General features: G+C 47.2%; 1 protein-coding gene across 2 annotated transcripts in view; it reads left to right on the forward strand.

Annotated features, from left to right (window-relative positions):
* Mgmt (O-6-methylguanine-DNA methyltransferase) overlaps nucleotides 1-25,468 on the forward strand; it is a 243,004-nt gene that overhangs the window by 51,824 nt on the left and 165,712 nt on the right. The window contains exons 2-3 of one of the 2 annotated variants that reach the window (XM_038344081.1): nucleotides 2,802-2,868; nucleotides 3,845-3,981. In XM_038344081.1, the coding sequence (XP_038200009.1) occupies nucleotides 3,857-3,981 (125 nt within the window). In that variant the 5' untranslated portion in view covers nucleotides 2,802-2,868; nucleotides 3,845-3,856. The remainder of the gene's footprint in view (nucleotides 1-2,801; nucleotides 2,869-3,844; nucleotides 3,982-25,468) is intronic. The other variant, XM_038344073.1, reaches the window with a different exon arrangement.

The following is a 25,468-nucleotide window of genomic DNA, read 5'->3' on the forward strand; positions in this document are numbered from 1 at the left end:
TCCAGCCTCCAGGGTCCTGCCTTGTATGAGTTGCTGCCCTCACAGCTTTTGATGATGAACTGTTAATGAGGACCTGTGAATGAAATAAACCCTTTCCTCCCCAAGCTACGTTTCATTACAGCAATAGTGACCCCAACAGACAGGTGGCCACTGTTGTCATCACAGGGCAGAATTCACCTCTGGTTATGCACACGTCACTGACTGCATTGACGTTTAGTCGCAGCCCTGAACACTCTTCTCTTTCCTTCAGTGGCCTGAAGGTCGGGCTGTAGTTGGTGGCTTTGCAATGATCTCCGAATGACACTTCAGCCTGTTCACTTTTATAATAGCCTCTACCCAAGCCCCACTTTCAGTCAGAGGGACAGAGCCACAGAGGGATTTGTCTTCTGTTTAATGGGACAACTCACAGCTCAGCCTGGGAGGCTCCTGGTCTGGTGGGCATTAGCCCTGACTTTGCTTCTGTACCCTTGTTGTATTCCCCCTTGGGCTTCCCCAGTTGGCCAGCCAATTCCATTCTCTCCCAGCCTCCCAGGGTTTTAGGATCAGGTGATATGAATGCATGGTGTGCTCTCTTCTGTGATTTCCCTATACCTATTGCTGAGGTGGATATGGAAGCTGGGGACTAATGCTGCTTCTGGTGCTTCTTTCCTAGCCCCCGGCTGGCTGGGAAACCTCACGGGACCTTTGTGTTCCCCACTGACTTTGGTAGGACCTGAGGTTTGATTCTGTACCTATTGTCCCTCTCAGACTAGCAGGGCACCTACTTCCTACACCCTGGTTTCTGGCAGGCCTGGGCCTGCTCCTGAGAGTCACATGGAAACGCTTACTGGAGAAGGTGCAGAGCAGCCGTGAAGACAGTTCTGGAAAGCCTGGTGAGGTGGAGCAGAGAGGGAAGGGAGCTGCTGCCTGTGGGTCTCTGGCTTTTAATACCTTGATGGGAACTGGCCTCTGGCGCCAGCTGCTTAGTTCAGAACATTGCTATTTAAACGCCCTTCATGTTAAAGGGAGAGATGAAAAGGAATTCACTTCATTCTTCAGAGGTCTCCAAATAGCCGTGGAAAATCGATTCTTTTTCTGCCACCAATTAATGTCAGCCCCTCTTGTGGCTTTTGGTGGATGCCACAGTGATGATGCAGGGAATGTAGGTACAGGAGCCACACTCTGGGTTCTGTGCCAAGTGGAGAGCTATAATTAGCCCAGCTGGGTCCTGGACTGGCCATGGGGCTATCCCATGTAGGTGACTTAACCTAGCTACTGTGCCTAGGACTGCCATCCTTGGAGAACTGCAGGGTAGAGTATGCGCGTATTTCCTGTGGCCACTGCTGTCAGCAGACACTCGAAGTAGGCTGTTGGGGGCTGAAGAAATGGCTCAGTGGTTAAAAGCCCTTGCTGGCCGGGCGATGGTGGCGCACGCCTTTAATCCCAGCACTCGGGAGGCAGAGGCAGGCGGATCTCTGTGAGTTCGAGACCAGCCTGGTCTACAAGAGCTAGTTCCAGGACAGGCTCTAAAGCCACAGAGAAACCCTGTCTCGAAAAACCAAAAAAAAAAAAAAAAAAAAAAAAAAGCCCTTGCTGCTTTTCCAGAGGACTTAAATTCTAATTCTGGCATCAACATTGTTGGCTCACAAGCACCTATTGCTCCAGCTCTGGGGGAGTTGACACTATCTTTTGAGCACTTATTGTGTACAACTCAGACATCAGCACAGATATAAAATATTGGGCTATTGGAGCCACCATGGCTCCTTGGGCCTAATTCTAAAGGGTGTACACCTCTGGATCTCCCCACTTTTGCATTCAAAAGTTTGGACCCTCTGTTTGGATTTGACTGGGATATTGGTTATGCCAGGTGTCCAGATAGCAGCCTCCAAGATGGCAGTCCCGAGTTCTTGTGTCCAGAATAGCTTGTTTCATCTGCCATCAACTTGAGCTTGGAGCCGGTGCCCTGAGAGTTTAGTATTTTCCCTGCAGTCAGTGGGCTGTTCCCAGAGTGGGTGTTACAGAAGCCGCATATGGACAGGAGGGGCCTCTGTAAACTGTGACAAGTGGCCTGAGGCTGAGATCTCCCGGCAGGCTCATACCTTGAGGCCCTGGAGGAGAGAGAGCCCTTTCAAATTCTTGCATTGTGTTTAGGAAGTGGGGTGCTGTGCAGGGAAACTTTGGGGCATGATGCTAAGGTCTGAGTATTATTTGGGAATGCCTTGTCTTGTTTGGGAAGCATTGGCTCTGCCCAGGCTGAAGGGGAGGGGGGGGGGGAAGCAGTGGTGTCAGAAGCATGTGAATGGCACAGAAGATCCGGGCAGCACCGGGCAGCACAGAAACCTAGCAGACAGCCAGGAGAGGATGCAAAGGGATACTGCATGTGGAGATAACCTGTAGCTTGGGGATTGCTGCAGTCGGGTATATGGACCTTGGAAGGGTCAGCAGACCTCTTTTGTTGAGGATAGGTGTCGTGGGCTTCGAAGGTCATTCTGCTTCTGGTAACAGAAGAAAAGCAGCCATGAACTGTAGGTGAACAAAGGGGGGAAGATGTGGCCATGTTCTGACAATGCCTGTTTTGTAAGTATACACACACACACACACACACACACACACACAGAGAGAGAGAGAGAGAGAGAGAGAGAGAGAGAGACAGAGAGACAGACACAGAGAGAGACAGACAGACATAAAGACAGAGAGATGGGGGGACTTGGAATGGAGGCAGTGTCAGCCAGATGTGGATGGTGGGCTATGGTTTTTGACCATGTTCTACCCCTGGAAGTCATCAGCAATTGACTTTTTCTGTATATTCTATATGTTCCCAGGTGAGGCCTGTGTCACTCACTGCAAGAGGTGCTAGAAATACCAGGGTCCAGTGTTTGGGAAGCTCAGGTACATGAGGGTGTGAACTGGGAAGGAATTCTAGGAGATGGATAGGTCATGATGCATTCTGTAATAACCCACACAAAGTAGATCTTTCTGGGAGGGTGATACTGGGCAAGGTAAGTGGAGGTAGTTCTAGGCCAGAGAAGCAGAGGCAGCAAGGTATCTCACTCTAAGCCTGGGGCCACGGGTGCCAGGTTCATTAGTAGTGTGTGTGTGGGGGGGGGGGTGTCTAGGAATCATTGGTGGATAGGAAGGGAACGAGACTCCTCTCTTTCCAGGAGTCAGACAAGGAGTTTGGAAGGAAGAGGAGTTTGAAGGGAGTACAAAAATACCCTCTGTGCAGCTTTTAGCTCTTTGACATTGGCAGTTTCTGCTGAAGTCAAGTTTACCCCTCTCCACAGCCTCCTTCATTCACGGTCCATCCACCTGCTGACACAGGTGTCGTGTGTCCCCACTGGGCCAGATCTCCTCCCATCATTTTCTATAACATATTTCATACATGTCACCATGTCTCTCTCATTATTTTAAATCTGTCATATAAAGATGAAACTAAACCTGGTGCAGGCTGGACAAGTGGTCTGCCCCTCATGCTCCACCCCAGCCCCCTGCTTCAGTTACCAGTGCGCCTTATTCACAATGTGGAATAGTCTTTCTGGCAGTCATCTTAGCCAAAGCTTGCCGAGTTTCAGGTAGTTTAAAAAAAAAAATCTTAGACTAGTTCAGCCTCCTCCAAGTCTGCTTTAGTTAAGGACAGCAGGGAGAAATAGAGGCAGTGTAATTTTAGAGGACCAAAGACAAGTAGGCACTAGTTGGGTGACCCCGGTTATTGTGGAAAGTGGCTGTATTGTAAAAGTAGCTTATGATTAAATCCCACCAGGAGGGGAAGCTTTGGAGCCTGTCCTCTGTGTTAAGTAACCAATGCTTCTTTTGTGCTTTATAAATGACCACTTTCTTACTCGACTTAAAAATTGCTTCTCTCTAGGAACTTGGCAGAATGGCTGAGACCTGCAAAATGAAATACACAGTGTTGGACAGCCCTTTGGGGAAGATGGAGCTGTCTGGCTGTGAGCAGGGCCTGCATGGGATACGATTCCTCCGCGGAAAGACCCCAAGCACTGAGTAAGTGTGGGCAGTAAGCATGGGCACCACATGAGTGGCGGGGTTCTGAAGGCAGGAGCCCTGGATCTTTTCCGCTGGTCACGGGGTAATACAGAGCCTGGTGCCACCAACCATAAACAGAGCATCTCTGAAAGCCATCTTTGAGTTGTGGTATCTTTGGCAACTCATATATTATTGCCCAATAATCTGGAATAGCTCATAAGTGCTGGGGGCATGATTTTGATGGGAGCTTTCAGACATTTGATTCATGCATTCGTTTGCAGAGGTATTGAATTCAGTGAACAGTGAGCATTTGTGTGTGTGTGTGTGTGTATCTGTGTCTAAGTGTCTCCCTGTGGGTACATGTGTCTATGAGTGCCTATGGAAGCCAGAGGGCAGCCTTGGGTGCTTCCTACCTTGTTTTTTTGACACAGAGTCTCTTATTGGCCCGGAGCTCACTCATTTGGGTAGGTTAGCCAGTAAGCAAGCCTCGGGGATTTGCCTGTCTTTACTTTCCCAGGATAGGGATTACAGGCGAGTACCACAATGCCAGCTTTTCACATGGATTCTCAAGCTCTTCACGATTACAAAACAAGCATTTACTGACGGAGCCATCTTCCCCACCCACGTTGAACACTTTGGTTCTTGAACACATGATAGACAGGCATAAACAGGACTCTCAATCATGTGACTTACCTCAGAGGTTTTAAATCGAGCCTGGTAGGGTCTTTCAGCCGCTTCTCCCTAATCCAGATCGTTAGCATTGTTGGGGCACTCTGTTGCTTTCCAAAGGTGGCACCAGACCAGCAGGGATCACTGCTAAGGTGTAGAAGGAGTCTTAACCAGGTGACTGCAGAGCACACGGTCCTTGGAGAACATGTGTTCCTCTTTGCGTGGTCCCTTACCACCTCTTTCTAATTATAAAGAAAACAAAAACAAATTGGAAGCGCTACCGAACAATCTCATTCTAAAATGTAGCGCTGGACTTCCTTCCTCTCTTCCTCTGTTTGCTGGCCATGAATGGCAGCATTAAAATGGCAATTCTTGTTATTTCTGAGAGGAGAAGAAAAAAAACAAAACGAAAAAAGAGAAGAAAAAGCACAAACTCCTATGCTGGGTGTTTGTCTTAACTGGCTAATAAACACAATGCCAAGAACATTAGATAAAGAAAATACATAAGAAACATAAAAATTGATTTTAATGGACCCCTGTCAGAGACAGCCATAATGAGCATTGTTTGGTAATAAATTCCAGCGTGGCCCTCCCCAGCCAGCATCTCCTGTAGAGCCATAGTGCTGCAATCAATATCGTCTTTAAGACTTCAGGACTGAAAAATAAGCAACCCTTTGAACTGCGGGAACAGGCTCCTCTCAGTTTCTGTGAGAACCATCTGGCTGTGGTGCTCAGAAAATCACAGGCACCAAATAATTTGTAGGGCAACTGTCACTTTGTCTCTTAGCATGCTCAGTAGCTCCATAAATCATAGAAATTATGTGTTGGCTTCTTTTGGAGAAACAGTAAAAGTGCTCCTTATTGTAAATTTGGGGAAGAAAATGTAAAAAGCAGGCATTATGAGATATATTTAGGGGCTGGAGAGCTGGCTCCTTGGTTAAGATCCTGTCCTGCTTTTGCACAGGACTCGAGTTCGAGTCCCCTGTGTCAGGTGGCTTACAACTGCCTGTGACCCCAGCTCCAGGGGATCCAGTGTGTCTGCCCTCAAGGGCACCTGCACTCATGTAGACAGCCTCCTCCTCCTCCACAAGTACAAATAATTCATTTTTTTAATTCTTGAAAATGGTATATTTGTGTAAGTATGTCTTATGAATTGTGTGAACTGAACAAAAAGGCTAAGGGAGTTAGGATTAGATTAGACCTTGTGAAAACAAGAAGCCGCTGGCTTCCCTCAGACACGGGCACTTGTGTGTAGATAGCAAAGGCTAGGCCGCCCTCAGACACAGGCACTTGTGTGTACATAGCGAAGGCTAGGCTGCCCATGTTGGGATTCTGGCAGTCTATCTCCTCCTAACCATTCTCCCAGTTCCCCACTTAGGCCCTGCCTGAGGCTGCAGGCCTGCCCACCAGTGAAGGGGAGAAGAAGAAGGCTTGTGCCTGCCTTCCAGGGGAGTGTCTGATGCTTTCTCTTCTCTGTCAGTTAAGGACTCTGGAGAGAGCATCTGTGGGATAACCCTGATGCTAGGGATACTGTGAGTAGCAGTGGGACGTTGGACTTGGAGGTTGTGATGGTTAACCTTGATTGTCAGGTTTGGTGGGGTTTAAAACCTCTATGGAAACAAACCTCTGGTCCCTGTCTGCGGGGGATTGTCTAGACTGGGTTAATTAAGAAGATCCACCCTGAATGTAGGTGGCACGATTCCATGAGCTGGGGTCCTGGACGGAATAAAAAGGAGACAGTGCACGGAGAACCAGCATTTTGTCTGTCCCTGCTTCCTGACTGAGGATGCAGTGTGACCAGCTGCCTCATGCCCCTGCCACCACACTTTCTCTGCTTTGATGAGTGAAAATAAACTTAATATTACTAAAGATACATATATATATATATATACACATTTATACACACACACACACACATATACCAGTAACCCATATGGAGGTCAGCCAACAACATATGTATAGCTAATCTTATGAGACATTTCAAAACCTCAACAATATTCAGAATTCACCATTTTTATTTTGCCAGTTTAAAAAACTGAAGTGAAAAATTTTATAAAGACATTTAGATTTCAACCACCAAGTTCAGTAACTTTTGACAAAAGCATCCTGGGACATAGAGATCATCCCAAGCAAGATCTAGAACTCTCTGGAAAGTTCATTGTGGACTCATGCACCAAACTTGCCAAGATCTCAGTCTACATTTTTCTTGAGTAAATTCCAAGGTAAGGAGTGGCTGATTCCCTGGCATATAAACATTTACGTTGGTAAGAGTTTGCTCACCGCTTGGTTCTGTCAGCTTTTAAGGTTTTGGCTCCTCAGGTAGGTAGGAAGTATCATCTCATTGTGATTTTAATTTTTAAGATTTGTTCTTCACCACCTTTGGCACTTTTTAATTTGAATTTTCTTTTCCTCCTTTTCTTTCTTTTCTGTTACTGCTTTATGGGTTTTGGTACAAGTGCTTGTTCCAACATGGTACAAGACATGTTCCTTCAGTTTTTCCTTTAAGACAGTATCTTGCTCTCTAGCCCAGACTGGTTTTGAACTCAACAGCCAGCCTTCTGACTGCTGATATTACAGGAATGTACCACCATACCTGGCTTAAACTGTGATTTCCTCCCTGTGGTAGTTTGAATGTAACTGTACCCCTTAAGTTCACAGGGAGTGGTACTATTAGGAGGTGTGGCCTTGTTGGAGAAAGTGCATCACTGTGGAGGTGGGCTGGGGGTCTCCTACGCTCAAGCTCAGTGTGACACTTAGTTCACTTCCTGTTGCCTGCATAAGCTGTAGACTTTTCAGCTACCTCTCTAACACCATGTCTGCCTGCATGCTGCCTTGTCCCACCTTGATGGTAATGGACTGGACCTCTGAACTGGAAGCCATCCAGTTAAAATTTTCCTTTATAAGAGTTGCCGTGGTCATGGCCTTTGGGTGTGCCCACATCTGTGTTGTTGTTGAGAAAGGATCTCATGTAGCCCTGACTGGCGTGGAACTCAGGGATGACCTTGAACTTCTGCTCATCCTTTATCTGCTCATCCTCTAAATTCTGTGACTAGAAGCGAGTGCCATCATCTCACTTGGTTTATGAGGAGCTGGGTGTCAAGCCTGAGATGTTGTACTTGTTAGACACACTCTCCACCAACTGTGCTTCATTTCTAGCGAGCTTCTAGATCTTGATTTTGTTCTTTAAAATTATGTTCTTATTTATTCAGAAAATATATACATACACGCAGTATACTTTTATCTTACCCCCTCCCCTACCAAGGCCTCCATTCATCTCCCACTTGGCCCTAGGTCTCTTAATTCTGCACATTATCCTGCCAGTATTAGTATCTGATTTTGCACAGCTTTTTGTTGACATCTGATTGAGAAGTGTCCGTTTCCATCCTTGGCTGCTTAACAGCTTCTTGGTATTGACTCTGTCGATTTGTGGTGTGATTTATCTCTGCATCTATTTGAGTTCTCTTTCATTTTTCTCAGCAGGGTTTTGTAGTTTCCAGCATGGAGACCTCACATGTCTTTGATAGAATTGATTTTTAGGTACTTTGTTCTTGATAGTATTCTAAATCAGCTTAAAACTTTTGTTAACTTTTAAATTATGGCTGCAGGTTGTAGCCATTGATTTTTATGTGTTGATCTTATGTCGTACAGACTTCTGTGAATTCATGCACAGGACCCTCCCCAACCCTTCCCTGTGGTTTTATTTTTCCTGTTTGTTACCCATGGTCAGTTAAAATCCAAGTTCAGAAATGTTAATTGGAAAGTTCCAAAAGGAAACCATCATGACGTATAAGTCCGCGCCATTTTGTCTAGTACAATGACGTCTTGGCCCGTCAGCTTGGGATGTGGCCCCTTCTCCGGGTGTATCCACTCTGTATATGCTGCCCGCCTCCTAGTCACTTAGTAACTCTGTCAGTTATTAGATTAACCTGGCATTATTGCCATGCTGTGCTCAAGCAGCCTTTTTACTTTATAATAACCCAAAGCACAAGAATCTGGAGATCTGGATATGTCCGAGACAAACTACGAAGTGCTTCCTTTAAGAATTCTCTGCCTTCGTCATCACAAGAGCTGAGAGCCTGCAGTGATGTGATGCACAGCATAGCTGGTTGCTGTGCTTGTCTGATTTTGTACCCCCATCTCTTACTGCTCCAGGCTTATAAGTTAGTCTAGGCATATAGGAGCAGTCTTATTTTGTTTGATTCTACTCTCATTTCAGGTTGCCTGGGTTTGCGGATGCATTCTTGTGAATAAAGGATAGGGAACTGCCTGTTGGCTATCCCTCTCCGTGAGTTCTCTGTCTGTGCATTCGGTTGACTGTGGATCAGGGTTTTTGGAAAACTGCATATGTTATGAACCTGTACGAGCTATTTTCTTGTCGTTATTCTTTATGCAGAACATTTAAACAGCTGCTCATGTAGCTTTTATTAGGTATTATAGGTAGTCTCTGAATGTACAGCATTTGGGTGGATGTGAGTAGGTTCTGCGCTGGTACTGCCATTTTCTGTGAAGGCAGGGTTCAAGCATCTCAGGGTGTTTTGGTATGCCTACCGCCCTGGAGCCAGCTCCCTCTGGGGAATGGGGGATAACAACTATGCTTGCTCTGGGTGTTATTTGGAGTTCTTTAGGATTGCTGTATGAATTCACTCTCTGCATAGAGACAGTGTGCTTCTCCCTGTGTGATGTTCATGCCTTATGTTTGTGCTGTCAACACCCACCAGTAAGACATGTATTAAATATCTTACATCCTAGTAGGCGACATTTCCTTGTCCCTAGTAACAGGGCACCTTGGTGTTTCTCCCTCTGTCAGCCTTCATCCTGGCATTGTTTCTCAGACTGTAACTTGTGGGAGTCCTCAAATGGTTTTTCTCTGGTGTGCTTACATAGCCATGCCATTTTTCTATTTCATGTTCTATATATGTGGTGGGATGTGAGTTCATGTTAGAATGCTAAGCCAATCTTGAAATGCTGGCCTGCATCAACTTATTTACTGAAGTATACCAATATCTCTGGAGTTTTAGAATTGGGTGCTTCTGACAACATGCACAATTTTGGAAGTGCTCCTCTGTTTTGGGAAAAAGGAAGGTATGGGATGGTCTTAGGTCGTCCCTAGATGCCAGCTGGTGTGCTGTTTCGTGCTTAGAGTTTATTGTGTAATAACAGCTGTGCACAGCCCTCGCTCACCAGCAGGCTACTTCTGCAACCTCCTGTACTGCTGACCAGCAGCCGAGGGATCTTGTGCAGGGCACTTGCTTTCACCTTCCCTTGTGACCTGGGGGATCTCCACAGACATTTCTTACATTCTCCAAGGGCTGTAGCTTTATATAGTGGTTGACACATAGGCTGACTACTGATGCCTGTCTGCAGAGAGATTCCCCATGTTTCTGTACAAGCCTAACTTCCCCACACACCAGGCCTAGCATCTGTTTAAGACGCCACATTGTGATACTGTTGCTGGCTTGTCCTGGGTCATACCCATCACCTCCATTTTTCTTCTGTTAACATTTGAATGAAGCACATTGCTTTAGAAGTGGCTTTTTGTAGCAGTTTTATTTGATGACCTCCTGCCTGTATCTACCAGCTGTCAGTCACTGTCCCCTGCAGCATAGTTTGGTCTTTGCGAGAGCCTCGCTGATGCCCTCCATGCTGTCCTTCTGTAGCTGTGGAGCCCTGACCTCCTCAGGGATGTAGCAAGAGGGTTATGTGGCCTGTTTATTTTCCTTAAATGATCTTGAGCCATGCTTAGCATCCTATAACATTGTTCACACTGTTTGATTACTTGAAACATTGGCTGTGCTGACTGCACAGACAGCAGCAGGTAGACTTTGGCTCTCAGGCACTGGGGCAGACTAAGTGGGGCTCATCCTTACCATGTCAAAGATTGCACCCCCTTCATTTTCTGTTTCAATGCAAACCTTGTAATAAAAGTTTAGGAATGTAATACTGGGAACCATATGTCGACCAATCCAACTCATATAAATTCTTCTGTATCTTGAATGTACAAACTGCTTACAGTCCATGTTCTACTTTGTGTAACTTAACTAACTCTCCTGGCAGCGATTCATTTGTGACGTTTATAGATCTGGTGCGGCGTTTTCCTGGCCAGCTCTAGTGTGGAGGCTGCTGGGGGCGGGCTGAGCAGGATGAGTTCTGTGGGAGGATCATACAGTGTCTACCTAGTCATTCAGGCCTACCCTCACGAGCAAGTTTGTCGTGTGCCTTGTGAGTGGTGAACACGAGACAGCGGATACCAGGCCTGTCGATGCCAGGCCTTTCGTGGCTGACCAGTGGTTCTTAGATAGAACTGGGTGGTTACAGAAGGGCAGAGTGTGTTGCTTGGGAAGCTGTGCTGCCGCTAATTTAGAAAATGGTGTTGATACCCAACCTGCCTCTTAACTTGCTCCCTACCTACTCAGTACTTACCTGATGCCAGACAGAAGGTAGAGATGGGTTATACTAGGATCCGAAAGCCCTTAAGCTCTGGACCCAGGTTGGCAAAAGGACAGAACCATAAAGCTTTGCTCTCTGAACTTTGTTGCTCTTAGAAGGCAGGGCTGGCAAACGTGCGTGCCTTTGTTGGTGTGTCAGAAGCAAGCCAGTTACTTCATTCTGCCGGCCTCATCTTGACGAGAGAAAAGGATGGTTGAATGACAGCTAAGAAAATGTGTGTGTCTAAAATACGAACTGTCTGTCAGCCCAGGATATTTTTTGAGTTTCCAAACTTTGGAGCAATGTATGTACTTTAGGGTAACAGATAAATTGGTTGGCTTCAAGCAGGAGTGGGTAAATGTTCTGTGCCTCTAAGGCATGTTAGGATAAAAATCCTTAAATCCCTCACTCATAACAATAAGTTTCTGTGAGAGGAGTCTTACAACACTGGTGTTTGTACCCATGTGAAGGGGAAGTTGGCGGGAAGTGGCACCTGTCCCTGTCACTTACCAGAGCAAGTCCTGCATTGGCTGGGTACAGTCTGACCATGGTTAAGAGTCATACTATGTTCCATCAGTGAAGGGAAAGTTTATGCTACCAATGTCCAGTGCTCGTATGTCACAGGTTGTGGGCATAGCACTTGGTTTTCCCACAGGTTACCAGATAATATTTCCGGAAGAACTGGCATTCCCAGGATTCCATTCAGCAGTAACTTTCACCCCCAGGAGAAGGCTCCAGGATTGTGTGCAGGTTCTCGGGGGTCTGTAGCTTAGACGTAGACTTCTATCAGACTTTGTGTCCTCCTGGAGCCACTCCTGGTGGAATTAGTTGTGCCCTGATCAGCTGGGGCCCTTTGGAGTTGGTCCCTGGCCCTTGCTTCCTGTGGTGTGAACAGATGTAGAGCTGGTGGTGTGACCATGCTGGCCTAAATGTGCAGTCCTTTCTAGTTGGTGATCATGTGCTGGTGCCCTCTAGTTGCCTGCTGTCACCCCATTGCCACCTTTGGTCTCTTGTATCCCTTGCGCTTTTCCATCTCCTCCTCATGAGCTATGGCCGTGAGAAGTCTGTTAGCAGGTGTGTGATTTACTTTTCTTACCATTGTGACTAGAAAGCTGACAGGAAGCCATAGAAGGGAAAGGGGGATGCTTTTAGCTTGTATGTGAGGGCACAGTCTATCATGGTGGGCAAGGTTTGATGGCAGGAGTAACTGCCAGCTGTAGCAGCAGTAGCAAGAGGCTGCTTGCTCACATCTGGGTGGAGCAAGAGATAGAATGTAGGGAATATTGGCAATCAGTAGGCTTCTGAACCCTTTTCCTCATTGTTTATTTATTCTGGACCCCCAGTTCCTGGGATGGTACCACCCACAACATTCAGGGTAGTTCCTAAGTTTAACCTCTTTGGAAACCTCAAGGACACACCCAGTGGTGTGTCTCCTAGGTGATTCTAAATCCAGGCAAGTTGACCAGGAAGATTAACCGCCACACGGGCTTGTTTGAATTGTATTGTAAATGAATTCCAACAAGTCTCCAAGTACAGTTTACATAGTAACTGTAACCCCCAGGCCATTGTCTTCTCCTGAAGTTTGCAAGGTCTGGGAGGGAGGTCCCCATCTACCCAGGAGCTAAACTCTGGTAGCAGAGACTGACGCTTGGCACCTGCCCCATCCAGAAGCATTCACTTGTCTCTGCTGCAGCCCCGAATCCTTTAGTAACTCTCCATGAGAGGAAGTGGAAGTGGCAGGGAGAGGCAGGCGACAGGGTCTTGGGAGGAGTTCTAAAGAAGCCGCAGATATGCCCTCTACTTATCTGAATATTTTAACTCTCCATGAGAGGAAGTGGAAGTGGCAGGGAGAGGCAGGCGACAGGGTCTTGGGAGGAGTTCTAAAGAAGCCGCAGATATGCCCTCTACTTATCTGAATATTTTGTCACATTGCCACTCACAGAGTGGCCTTTTTCTGAACCCCTCATCCCCTAGATGTTGGGGCCCTGGGGTAGACTCGATGCAGGCGCTATGCTGGCCACCTGAGTGCCAATGACTTACAGAGGAACATGTTCTTCAGTGGAGGGAATTCAGTCTCAGAAGGGAGGGAGTAGGCTCACTCGCCTTCGCTGAATGTCACTGTAAGCCACAGCATGTTTGAAGCTTGTCGTCAGGTGATGACGTCTCACGCTAGATGAGCAGGGGAGTTGCCCAGCCATGCCTGTGCTCCACGGACACAGGCACCTTCCACCAGCCAAGGTGGCTCCTCCTGTTGCCTCTTGTGAAGCACAGCTGTGTGCCCTCTGAGGCACACATCCCTTTCTTAGGTTGGACTGAACGCTCTCTTGTTCTTAATGTACTGTCAGTGTTTTCTGCTGTCCCTGTGGTTTGTAACTAGCGAGTGAGCTTCAGTTTTGTTTTGAGGATGCTAATATCATTGACACTCTGAACTCAAAGCATACTTTGTTTGCTACATTATTTCCTTTAAGACTATAACGGTAATTAGATGGGCTATGTGTTTCGGATGTTCAGGATAGCTCCTACACGCCATTAGCTCAGAGTTTTAATTGAGCTGAAGGTTAAATGGGTTTAAAATTTTGAATTAAATTGAAGCATTGTCTTATGGTGGGTCTGTCTAGAATTTTTATTTCCCGGCGCCCATCAACGAGTAAAGGTAAATCTTTTTGACATAGAAACATGGAATAAATTTAGGATTCACTTAGGACTTCTTCACTTATCTCCTCATTCTCAGAACATGGGATCTCACGTGTGTCGTGAGCCGTGTGACAGGCCCCAGCGGAGCACGGGGGATGCTACAGCAAGGGATTACACAGTATTGGCCTGCAGGGAGCCCAGCCCCACTCAGGGGATAGGTGTAGGGAACTGCAATAAGAGGTGATGTCTGAGTCCATTGTTGAGTTTGCCCATGGGGAGGGGGGCGTGGGGCGAAGCTCAAGGCTCTGGCCGTGGAGATGGATGCTGCCCACTAAGCTGAGACATTGTACGTAACCTCTGATGGATGGGATGAGGGTGGCATGGCAGAGGGATGGTATTCAGAGGTGGGCCCTGGCTGGGCAGCTGAGAAGTGATGCTTTCTCTAAAGATTGAGGCAGAAGCAAGCAAGGGATACCAAGGAAGCCAATGTGATGCAGAGGGTCATTTTTTTTTTCTTTTAGTTTTGAGATTATAATATAATTTCAACATTTTCCCCTTTCGTCTCCTCCTTCCAAGCCATCTCATTAATTGTTATAACACACACACACACACACACACATTTCTAATTGTAAACTGCTCAGTCTGTATAGTGTTACTCGTATGTACCTACCCTCTCCGGGTTGACTCTTTGGTGTTGGGTAATCAATTGGTGTGCTCTTTCATGGGGAAGAGTGTTTTTCCCGCCCAGAGAATTCCTCAGTTGCCTGTAGTTTCTTGTATAGGGTTGAGACCTTGTGGCCTTTTCCTATCCACTTTAGCCGCCTGTTTTTGCTGTCCTTGTTCAGCTCTTGTTTAGGCAGACATGTTAGTGAGAATTTATGGGTGTAACTTCTGACATTCCTAGGACAGAGTCCTACAGAAAAGCTCCTCAAATGCAGGGTCGTTTTCTCATGTGACTGGACACCAAGAAGCCCCAGACGGGAATGAAGGAGAACAATCAAGGGCAGAGAAGAGGGACGGGGGGTGTCTGGAGGCCAGTGGAGGCAGCAGATGGGTGTCTCTGTGAGACAGCTTTGGGACATTCGGCATCTTGAAGTCAGATCAGGTTTTCTTGAGTTGTGAAAAAGATCTCCCTGGCAGTGGCCTTCTTGGGGCCCAGCGTGCCGTGCCTAGTTATTGCAGTGTCTGCTCTCTGCATCTCTGAGGTAGAAGTTATTTGTGTTCCATCCAAGTCAGACCTGACGTGTCGCACCTGTGGTGAGCTGTAGAGCGTTCCAGAAGGAACCAAGTTCTCTACAGACCAGTGTCCCAGAGGTTTAGGCTAGGGAGGGGTGTCAGGAATGCATTGTTCTAGGAAGAACTATTGAAGAAGTCTTGTTTTCCTCCTCTGAGGAACTTTGGTTTCCTCCTAGCTTGACCCACTCCCCAAATGGAAGTAAAGTCAGAGTCCTGGCTACAGGGCCACCGAGAAAAGCATCCACTTCCATTCCACAGCTCTCTCGGTCCCCTCTTCTGTGGCCCTCCCACTTCTCACTGCCTTGCCTCTTACCAGCTCTTCTGGTCTGGCTGAGTGGCTCCAGGAACCTCATCCACCCCTCCCTAACCAGTCCTGAGACCTTCTCTTCTTCCCACCAACATGTGTGTGCGCACAGATGTGTTGTGAGGAAGGAACACGGCTTCCATGTCACACTGCCAGAGATCACCAGCAAGTTTGGAGCAGCCATTGAAGGGCATTTGTCCTCCCTGAGGCAATCTTAACCTTCAGTGTTTGCTAGCAGAGTGTAAAATCATAGAACCTTCTTTCTCTTCCCTCCTTCCTCCTTTTGTCCTTCCTTTTCTTTTTTGAGATGCTGTCTTTCTCTGCAGCCCTGGGTGTCTTAGATATTAGGATCCTCTTACGCAGCCTCCCGAGGGCTCGGGTTGTAAACATCCAGCCTGAAACCCTGATTGAGGTCACAGTTCTCTTGCACAGATGGCTGCTGGTGGATTCACTGTCACCTCCCCCTCACACACAGAAAGTTGTCCTCCCTTTTGTGTGCAGCACGGGTCAAGGCTGTAGAAAATGCTGTCACTTGGCAGCTCCCTTCCCTGGGGACCTCGGAGCATCTCTTCAACCTCAGACCAGGCAGCATCTAACCCTGGAGTCGGGTGACCTTGTCTTCCCACAGCCACCTTCAGAATGGCCTGTATTGGTCAGTGGGCTGGATGGTGACAAGGCTGAGGTCACACCGTCAGAAGGAGACCCTCTGCTTCCTGGAAGCAGACGTGGTGCCACAGTGTCCTCCTCGCTGTGTGCACATTGTTGTAGGCCCCATGGGGAGTTTCCAAGTAGGATGTGATCATTCTCTCCGCAGTGTCTTGCCTGGGTATTTAGCCCAGCTAAAAACAGAATAGAAAGGCTTTCGAAGGGTGTCATCATGAGGAGAGAAGCTTTTTAAGACAGCCCATTACAACAGGAAGCTAGAGATTTGAGGTGTGCTGATTACTCGTTTCTCAGCTAGGAAACCGTGGCGTGTACCCTATGCACGGTGGTGTGTCTACACATAAGACTGCACTCTAGAAGTTTCTATCCTGCCTGTTCATTCCCTTTACTCAAAGTGCACACTTATGCTAGGGAAGAAGAAGTTGTTTATCCTTCTGAATTATTACATACCCCAAAGGTAACCTTCCCCAAATGCCGGCTTCCCCTTTCTAAATTCATCTGCGAAAATACGGAGTTTCTGGTCCATACTTCATCCAGTTTGCTGGCTCTGCTAGGAAGAGTTATTGTGTATCCAAGCACGGATTTTATTAAAAAGAACTGGGCCACTTGTTTCCTTCAAAGTTTTTTGGTGTGTTTAAATCTTCCCTAGGTAAACAAAACTTTTATTGGAAATAATATTTTGAGATGTGACACCTTTTGCCCGAGAAGTGATGCAGTGTGCTGGGCTGCAGCGGCTGGAGCCAGGCTCTGTGGCTCCGGCTGGCCAGAGTGCAGTGTTGTCCCATGGGAGAGGGTATTGCTGCAGATCTTTGAGGAGGGTCCCTGTGTACACTGAAGTACAGCTGGTGTGGTTGTTTCACTCCTCACTCTGGGGGGGCACCACCCGGCTCCCAAATAAATCACACATGGAGGCTTATTCTTAGTTATGAAAGCCCGGCCTTAGCTTGGCTTCTTTCTTGCCAGCTTTTCTTAAATTAACCCATCTACCTTGTGCCTCTGGGCTTTTACCTTTTTCTTATATCTTACTTTCAATCTTATTCCATGGTTGGCTGGGTGGCCGGGTGGCTGGGTGGTTGGTGCCTGACGTCTTCCTCCCCTTGTTCTCTCGTTGCTCCTCCCTTCATTCCTTGTTTCCCCTTCTATTTACTCTCTCTGCCTGCCAGCCTCACCCATCCTTGCTCCTGCTTCGCTGTTGGCCATTCAGTTCTTTTTTAGGACCATCAGGTGGTTTAGACAGGCAAAGAATCACAGCTTCATAGGGTTAAACAAATGCAGCATAAACGACAGTCACACACCTGAAAATAATATTCTCCCACATACAGTGGCAGTATCTGGTGTGGTGGCACAGCCTCGGGCCCCAGAATGGAAAGAACTCGAGGAGGAAGCACGCAGAACATCTGGATGTTGAGACTGGGCTCCTCCAATCAGAGCAGATCCATCTCTCTACTCTGTCCTGGTCCTTTCCCTGCGGCTGCCTATTGCTTTCCACGGAATTGAAAAGATAGTCTTTTCTTTTCTTAATCAAACAATCATTAGGAGTGCCCAGACACATGACTGGGGATTCTACTTTGTTTTGTTTTTGAGGCAGGGTCTTGTGTAACCCAGGCTGACCTAGACTTCTGCCTGTAACTGAGAACTTTTCTTCCTGCCTTCACCTCCTGTGCGCTAGGGTGCAGGTGTGCCCCTATACGTAGTGTCGGCACTTCTGGAAATCAAGCATAGAGCCCCAGACTTCCTGGGCAAGCACTCCATCAACTGAGCCACATCCACAGCCTGAGCCGTAGTTCTGGGCTCTCAGCTACTGACTGGCATAGTCTGTTCTTGCCTCTAAGAGCTATGGGCCATACTAAACAGGAGTCATTGGGTGCTTGTCTGAACACGGGAAAGCAGCCTTGAGGAGCTTCTAGTCCGTTGTGATGTGAGGGGAGGGACCACCATCATATATGGTGTCTGTTGCCGTCCACACGTCATTATGTCGTGTGTGGCTCTCTGTGACGTTGGCTCTGAAAGTTTGAACCTCCAGGCAGTCAGCCATGAGGAACTAGCCAGATCACCTCACTGTCAGGACCTATGTCCACCGAACTATTTGTTTGGGTGTGCAGCCTTCGGAGGATGCCAGCATCCTGCTGTGCTTTGTAGAACCTGCATGCTGTGCTTTGTAGAACCTGCATTCCCAGGACTTCTGGACATTAGGCTGTGATGAGTGAGGGGCAGTAAGGCCACTGCCCTCAGCTGTTTTTGGAATCTCCTAAAGACCACCCTGTAGACACCAGAGGCACTGGGGTCCATCCTGTAGGTAATTCATGTTTTTTTTCTTCACACATAGGTAACCTTTTAGCCTCGTTTCTGGCTTTTTTGTTAATCTATGTAAAAATATTAAAAGCCCTTGTATATTACATTCAGAACTATGTCAGCTACCCTGCTTTTTTCTATTTATTAAAACTTTTCAAGCAGCAAAAACATTTTACTTGTTAATGAGTGGAATGGGAAAGTTAATGACACAGAGCCTGGATCCTCCACGATGCCTCTTCTTAACCATGCGCGGCAGCTCTCCCGCCCCTTGTCATTTAATTTCTTTGATGGGGTTCAGTAGACACATGCAAACAGATTTAAGATCATCCCTCGGTTTAATAGCATCTGGTATTTTGGGTCAAAGACTCTTTCTTTGGAGAGTGGCATAGTATCTAGAGCTAAATTTATCAATATTAGTGATATTAGGTTATGCTAAATGGAGAGAGATGGATTGTTTTTACTGTCACACTGTCTTTGCTTGTGGTGGGGCAGAGGTGGTGATGGAGATCACTGGGAAGCGTGTCCCTTCGGCTGTGGAAATGAAGTGAAGTGCATCCTGGGGAGGGGATCCAGGCCCTAGTGCCTGATGAGCAGTGTTCACCCAGGACATGGGCGCTGAGGACCCAGAAACACATGGCTCTCTCGTTAAAGTTCCAGGAAGGAAGAAATTAAAATTGGGTCACCTCTTCTGGGGCTGGCTGCTCCTGGGTGGGGCCTCTTCTTCTTGATTTCTAAGGCTGGTGTTGGGCCTAGCGTTGGGCCTAGCCTTGCAGTGCTCCAGAGAGCCAAAAAGGTTCATTTGTTGCAGGGTTGATGGAAAGTGTTCTTCGTGAGAAGTGGCACAATTATGAACGTGGAGCCAGGGAGTTTAGCAGGAGCTGCCTTGGTCGGCATCCCAGTGGAGAGCCTCTAAAGGCAGATGGAGCCACACGTGGGATGAAGGGAGCCAAGCAGGAGCTGGGACTTCTCAGCGTGGGTACTACCCACCCCCAGCCTTGGCACCTGCTGTCTCGGGAATGAAAGTCAGGTGTGAAAATGGTGGCTTCCTTGGGGTCTGTTTTGCCTAGTTCAGATTCCCTGTGGCTCTTGCCACAACCATGATGATGTGAAAGGACCCTTGGACGAGTTTACCCTCTGCCTTCATCTATCACGTGAGGCAAAGTGGAGTTTCACGGTCCTAGCATCTGCTCTGGTTCCAGTGTGAGTGCTTGCATTGAAGTCCTAACCCTCTGGATTTCATGTCAACGTGGCACAGAGTCCATGGGATGTCCATATAAAAGGAGGGTGGACACAGACACGTGGATTGGCATGATAAGGCGGCCCTAGCCCATGGTTGGAGCATACAGTAACTGCGTAACTGTGGGGTTTAGGATGTTTTTCCTCACTGCCATGGAGATGTACTGGGGATGAAGGTGTTCAGCCTTCCTGGCTTCTGGGCCTAAAACTGTTGTCTAAACCAGGGTGGGTCCTTTGGGACCTCAGGATATGGGTTATTTGAGCATAATTAAAATGTAGTTTTAAGTAAGAAAATGAAGTTTGAGAAACGTCTGTCTTCCAAGCACACAAACTTCATTGAGAGTAGGAGCTCATGTTGGCGAGACCCTTTCTCTCCTTCACGAACCATTCCTGTGCCTCAGTGGTCCACTGGGGCGGTGTTCCCAGGTGTGATAGACTGGCTTCAGAGAGGTCTAAAGACTGCACCGCCATGGACGGAGGTCAGGACTGTTCCAGTCTGCCGAATATGAGCGTAACTGTGACTTCCCCGTGTTTCCTTGAAGCATGGTGTTTGGTAGTCTCTGCTGCCTCTATCCATACGTCTTGTTTACTCTGTGGTCCCTGCGGTGGAAATACACCCCATACCTCCTCATTTCCCAAATACCCAATATATACAAATATATTGCTTTCTTTCCCTTCTGAAAGCCTGCTGTGCGAGCCTGCCCCTGGGAGCTGATGCCGAGTGCCATCCTGGATGGAGGTCCTAGATCATGGCTGGTCCCCAGGGCTGTTTCGTCACAAGGTCTGCTTGGGAAAATTGGTGAGCCTTTTCCTTGAGCATCTTCCCGCCCTTTTCTTAGGGGTTTGGCCCTCTGGCATCTCCATGTCGGTCTCAACCAGGGACTTGACGTTGGAATCTGGTGTCTTTGCTGTCCTGAACATGATGCTTGAAGGTTTGTGTGTGGCGCATGTTTCTTACGCACTAGAAATTAGTTGTTTTCCAGCGCTCTCCTATAATCTTGCATACTCGGAGCAGCTGTAACTTGTGAGTTTAGTGAATGTTAATTGGCTAATTGGTGTTGTGATTCTGATGATGCAGAAGCCTCTGAATTTTCACATAGCTCTGGCTTGCCCTGGCTGCGGAGCACCTGGCTGTATTTCACTCCCATCATGGTGATGGCAGCTAGTGCCTACCAGGTTTTGGTGACCATTGCAAAGATTTTCTTTTTCTTTTTTCTTTTTCTCTCTTTCTTTTAAGATGGGGTGAAAAATCATCACAACTTTCCCCCATCACCTTGGTGGGACATAGAGTGTGAGAGTTCCCTCTCTAGACATTTTCAGTTAGTGAATTACTAGATTAGGAAAGAGGGAGCCTGGATTGGTTCTCAGCCCATAGAACAGGATGGACTTACATATTTACAAAGATGGATATTCTAAATTGTCAGTGCAAGAATATGAACTCGTATAAGGTGAGATGGAGGCTCTGAATTGACATTCGCCTTCTCTCCTTCTGGCAGGCATCCAGGCATATTCCAGCAAGCAGGAGTACCAGGAGCTAGCGCGGGCCTGGAGGATACATGGATGTGGGAGGGGCGTTTCCAGGAATTGGGCTTCAGAGTCCGTTTAAAATTGAAAGCTTATCCATTTTTGATAAACGGCCAAATATAAATGATAACATCTTGGTTAATAGGCTGTGATGAAGTTGAAGGTGGGCTTTTCTGGGAAATCCTCATTGAAATACTGCCTATTTGAGTGAATCTGATAGACCCTGCGCCCGAAGCTCACAGGGAACATTATGGAATGCAAATGGGGAGATTTGTGTGTGTGTTTTCTTCCCGAGTTGTCGCTCTCTCCACAGAAGTGAGGAATATCAATGTTTTATGGCCTTTCTTCAGGTCGTCTGTGTCTATTACGAGATATGCAGTGTGGCCCCAGCCTCAAGGGCGCTTGCTTGCTCACCTTCCTGATGTGCGGCCCATCGCCTGGCGCCCAGGTGCCGTTTCGCCAGAGTCAGCTAATTTCCCGTTTTCCCTCTCCTCAGTGCTTCCATCTGGAGATTGGAAATCCCATTTCAGCTCTTTGCTGGCGACTGTGACAATCTTCTGTGACTTTTGTTATTGCTACCCCGCGCCATGCCCAAGAGAGGCACGGGTGCCGCTCTTCGGCGTCTGCTCTCAGGATCCTACTTCCTATTCCTTTGTGAAATTGTAGTCAGTTTAGAGCTTTGCTCAAAGTGTGTCGGATCAGTTCTGCATTTTTCCTTTTCTTTCGACTTTCATTTTCCATTTCCATCTCGGATGCTCTTGGTTGGTTTTCAGCTTGATGCTAGGCCTTCCCGTTGCTGTAAACAAACGGCCGCATCTCACTTGCAGCCTGATGATGACCAGCGGGGTCCAGTTTGGAATGTGAGATTCAGGTGAGCTGTGCTGGGTCTTTGAAGGCATTTGCGTGATAGTCAGAGGCTACCCCAGACCTCTGAGAATCCTTACACCTATCATTATTAGATAGCATTATTAGATATTATTAGGATGATGCTGGGTATCTTAGGATAGGCTGTTTGTTGCCACCTTCATTTATAATCCTGTTCACCTAAATCCTGTATCTTCTTAGGGCAGACTTCATGGATAATTTGTATGATTAAAATAACAGGATGCGTTTTGCCAACCCAGAGCATGGGTTGGCCTGTGTACTATGTATCCGGTATTTATTCAGGATGGCTTCTTTGAAATATTTAATAGGAGTGGATAATTGAATGCACAGTAGCCTTCTTACCTTACCCCTTGATCCCATAAGATCTTGGAAGCTAAAACTGGTTTGGGCCCTTGAGGGCTTCATAGAAATTAGGTATGTCTGTACATGAAAAGGGCTGGTATGGTGAAAAAAAATTGAGTCCTTAAGTAATTTGCGATTCCCAGTGATAATTAGAGAGCTGTGCCCCAGCTCTGCCTTCCCAACTGCTTTTTCCTGGTGTTTTTAGGGCGATTTCTTGAGTATTAGCAGCTGATCTCTTTTCCTTGCTGTGTGATCCCACTGTAAGGTAAGTGGTTTTGGCATCTCCTGTTGCCTTGATGGCTTATTAAATTGTCACCCCTCGGAGATGAATGCGGGCCACAGAGTGTGTTGTGTCATATATCATTCTAGTCATCAAGACTGTTCGAGAAAGATGAGGAAGGGTAAATTTTTTCAAATTTATGATTGGAATTAGGAATTTTATTAAGTCCTCCAAAAGAAGAAGAAGAAAGAAGGAAAAAAAAAAAACCCTACAAACTTTTAAGGTCTTTCTCAACATATACATTTTGTTCTCCAAAGTGGTCTGCACACGGCCCTCATTTGTCTTTGGGAAGGACAGTATTTTCACTCGTGGGCACGCTCTTCTGTACACGGATGCAGGGCTGCTCATTGGACAGTCTGCAAGGAAGGTTGATCTGTCCAAGATTTACTGTACATCACCTCGGCCGTCATTCCCATAAGTATTAATTTTAACTCCACTAATAAGAAACTGAACAAAAGTGGAATTATGGGTTCAGTAGTATCCTGTGAAAGGTCAGTTGTTAAAAAGGCAGAGTCTGACATTCTGTGAGAAAGGTGCCTGCATTAATCATCTCGATGGGAGAACGTGGGGTGCTCTTGACCAGAATCCACGGACCTCGCAAGGTAAGGTTTCAGGCTTCCGTGTAAAAAGAAAATGAGACTTGATTAGAAGGACATTGAGACAGTTCATAGGATCATTTACCTTAGGAGTCTGAAGGTTGCTTGTGAGGCAGGAAATCTTAGGATGTGTGTGCGCACCTCACATGTTAGTTCTGCAGGCCAGTTTACTGTGGCAGCTTTCAGTGTGCGGTTGGCTGTGTCAGGCTCAGAGACGCTCCAGGTGGGAGCAGGTTTCTCAGTGGACATCTCCATATGCAAATATTGACGGGATTCCTTTAGCCCCTCTAGTGCTCTGTTAATGGCTGCACTAACTGTCCTCTTTGACCCTGTTTTGCAAAACAGTCTGCTTGGTGATCCCCCTACAGTTCGTTTTATTTTCACGAGAGCCTCAGAGTGCCTACTGTGTACTCAGAGCCTAGTCAGAGGTTTCGAGTTAAATTACCTGCATATTTTATGTGTCCTGTCAATTCGGTGTTAAAGTTCAACACAAATATATAAATTATTAAGCAGTTAAGCGCTGACACATTCATCAGCCGAACATCTTTTATTGTGGCCTGTTGACAGATTATTTTCATTCAGCCATTAAAGCCTGGTGCCGCTGGAGTCGAAGCTGTTCCTGGGCTGCCTTTCTTTGTCTTTGTTGCCGCTGCAGTGAGTGTGGAACCCCCAGTATCTGCTCTCAGGAACAAATCTTTTCCTATGTTTCTCTCGAACACCAGTTTCTGCGAAGACCACATTTCTCATCTCACTCATCCTCCATCTAGCAGGTTCTGCTGTGCAGGTAGTGGTGGGACAAGCATTGACCTGCTGGGGCCGTTCTCCGCACACCTGCCTCCAGCTGGTACTTCGGGTTATTGATTCCTGAGGGTCATCCCGCCATTCTCCGTTCAACCCATCTGATGTCGCACGATTCCCTGACTGTGTGATTGATTGGTGTGGAGGAGAAGACGACCTACCGTGTGCCCTGCCTGACAGGAGACCCTCGTATTGCCTCCGTCAGTGCAGATAGTGCCTGAGGTGGGCAGGGTGCGACCCGCAAAAGAGTGCATGGCCGATGGCTGTCAGGCCCTGCTGTGGTTGCCAGTGCAGCCATCAGAGACTTAGGGGAGGAGCGGAGCATGACCTGTCCCTCTTAGCCCGCCGCCTTGCCAGTGTCACAGCACTTGGGACGTTAAAGACTTGCCATTCTGACAGTTTTATCAAATTGAAAGTTAAGTAGTATCTTCCCTGTTGCCCTGCGGCCAAAGTTATAATTGTCTTTAAAGACAGTAGGGTCCACCCTCAAGCCTAGAATTATGCACGGGAAGGGTTCTGATCAGACAGAGTTCCTCGGAGTCCACAGATAGCACAAACTGCTTCGTCTGCAATGTTACCATTCTCTTCCTTATCGTCATAATTTTTGCTTAATGGCTGTTTGTGCTACATTGGCCAGGTCTATGGGTTGCTTAACATAAATGATTACATTTGCTTATGATTAAAAACTTCCTCCATTAGAAATACCGTGCCAGGACTTGTAAATGACTTGTTATTACAGCCTTATACTTCATTAGCCACGTCGCAGGCTCCACGGAGTCATTGTCTAAGAGTTAGGAACACTCGTAATGAGCTGTGTAATACGGACCCTCCAACAGAACGCGGGAAGAGACTGCGTCTTCCAGGAGCCGCTTAGCTGGCAGATAAGAGGCCCTGGGCTGCAGAGGGCCGTGGGGCTGCAGCAGAGGTGGGTTGCATCCCGATGGGCAGCGGTATGGGTGAATAAAGTACTTTATGACTGGAGCAAGACTTGCTGTAAAAAATTATATACCATTCATGACCCAAATCCTTTGGAACGCTGTGCCACCACTTCCCTCTCAACCCGACAGCTTAGGGTTTAAGTACCTGTGAGTCTCTTGACATAGCATTTAACAACACAACTCTGTGCCGTGGGGTTCTTTGGGGCTGCCATTGTGGGCCTGCTTGCTCCTCGACAGTATCCCGCACGGCTCTGGCTTTACCCCACTTCTGACAGGCACTGACCTACTGACTCTGCCAGGGCACCACAGTCCTGCCTGTTGTGGGTGATTCCTGGTGAGGCTTGTCACAGGTTACATGACAAAGAGAACTTCCCGAATAACTCCATTAAACTCCGCAGGCATTTTTGTCACAAGTAGAATCCTGAATCCTGAAAGCATCGTGTAGGCCTGAATGTTCATTTTTTTTTCTGACATTTTTTTAAATTTTTCCTGAGGAATTTGCTTGTCTCAGTTCACGTGCATCTGGGTCTGTTCTGTAAATGCAATTCATTGCAGCAATTTTAGCTAAAGAAACATCATAAACTTGGGGCGCAAGGAGGCTGAGCTAAGCCCATACTGTCACTGATACATTCTGGAACCTGCACAAGTGTCCTGCCTTGTGAAAGTGATTGACACACATCTT

The sequence above is a fragment of the Arvicola amphibius genome, chromosome 1 (assembly GCF_903992535.2).
Source record: "Arvicola amphibius chromosome 1, mArvAmp1.2, whole genome shotgun sequence".
Lineage (NCBI taxonomy): Eukaryota > Metazoa > Chordata > Mammalia > Rodentia > Cricetidae > Arvicola > Arvicola amphibius.